This window comes from Habropoda laboriosa, unplaced genomic scaffold, assembly GCF_001263275.1.
Source record: "Habropoda laboriosa isolate 0110345459 unplaced genomic scaffold, ASM126327v1 scaffold605, whole genome shotgun sequence".
NCBI classification, from domain to species: Eukaryota; Metazoa; Arthropoda; class Insecta; order Hymenoptera; family Apidae; genus Habropoda; species Habropoda laboriosa.
Window position 1 is genome coordinate 24,380 of NW_017100694.1, and position 607 is coordinate 24,986.

At 64.7% G+C, this 607-nt stretch overlaps 1 protein-coding gene across 1 annotated transcript in view; it reads right to left on the reverse strand.

The window, feature by feature from the left end:
* Positions 1-420: 420 nt before the first annotated feature.
* Positions 421-607, reverse strand: part of LOC108576949 (eukaryotic translation initiation factor 3 subunit A-like) — a 1,741-nt gene continuing 1,554 nt past the window's right edge. Inside the window, exon 2 of the mRNA XM_017940025.1 lies at positions 421-561. Within this exon, the coding sequence (XP_017795514.1) occupies positions 421-561 (141 nt within the window). The remainder of the gene's footprint in view (positions 562-607) is intronic.

The window sequence follows — 607 nt, forward strand, 5'->3', positions numbered from 1 at the left end:
CGGAGCGCACCCCTTTCCTCCCAGCCGGTGCCCAGCCGGTCGGCCGAGATCGCTACAGAGCGGGCACCTCGGCGCTTCGGTGCATCCGCTCGCGTTGTGTTCGGTGCTGCCGCACGTGTAACACCGCCCGCTCCTGTCAACGGGGCTCCTGCACGCGAGCCTCACGTGACGTACCTCCAGGCATCTGAAACACTGCATCGGGCGTGCTGCGAGTGCCTCGACGCGGCACCTACACCAGCCCACAAAACCACCACCTTTCGAGCAGCCACGAGGGGGCACTGGAGCCATACTGCTCCAGCACCGCGTGTGGGGGGGAACCGGATTTCTCCGGTTTTGATCTCCCCCAGCTCGCAGCCTCCCGCAGCGGCGACAGCCTCCGCGACCTCCCGAGTACTGGCGGAGATGTCCAAGCCTCTGATCCTAATCTCCGCCCTCTTCGTTGGGCAGGCGACTTTTATGCCGCTCCCCTGGAGCACCTCCGTCATCTTTGCTCGTAGCGCCTCCGCCTTCGCCGCGTTTTCCGGTCCCGTGACTTCGAGGACCATACTCCCCGTCGCTCCTCTTCGGTGTTTCAGATTGTCGATCCCAACATCGCGGAGGTTCACGC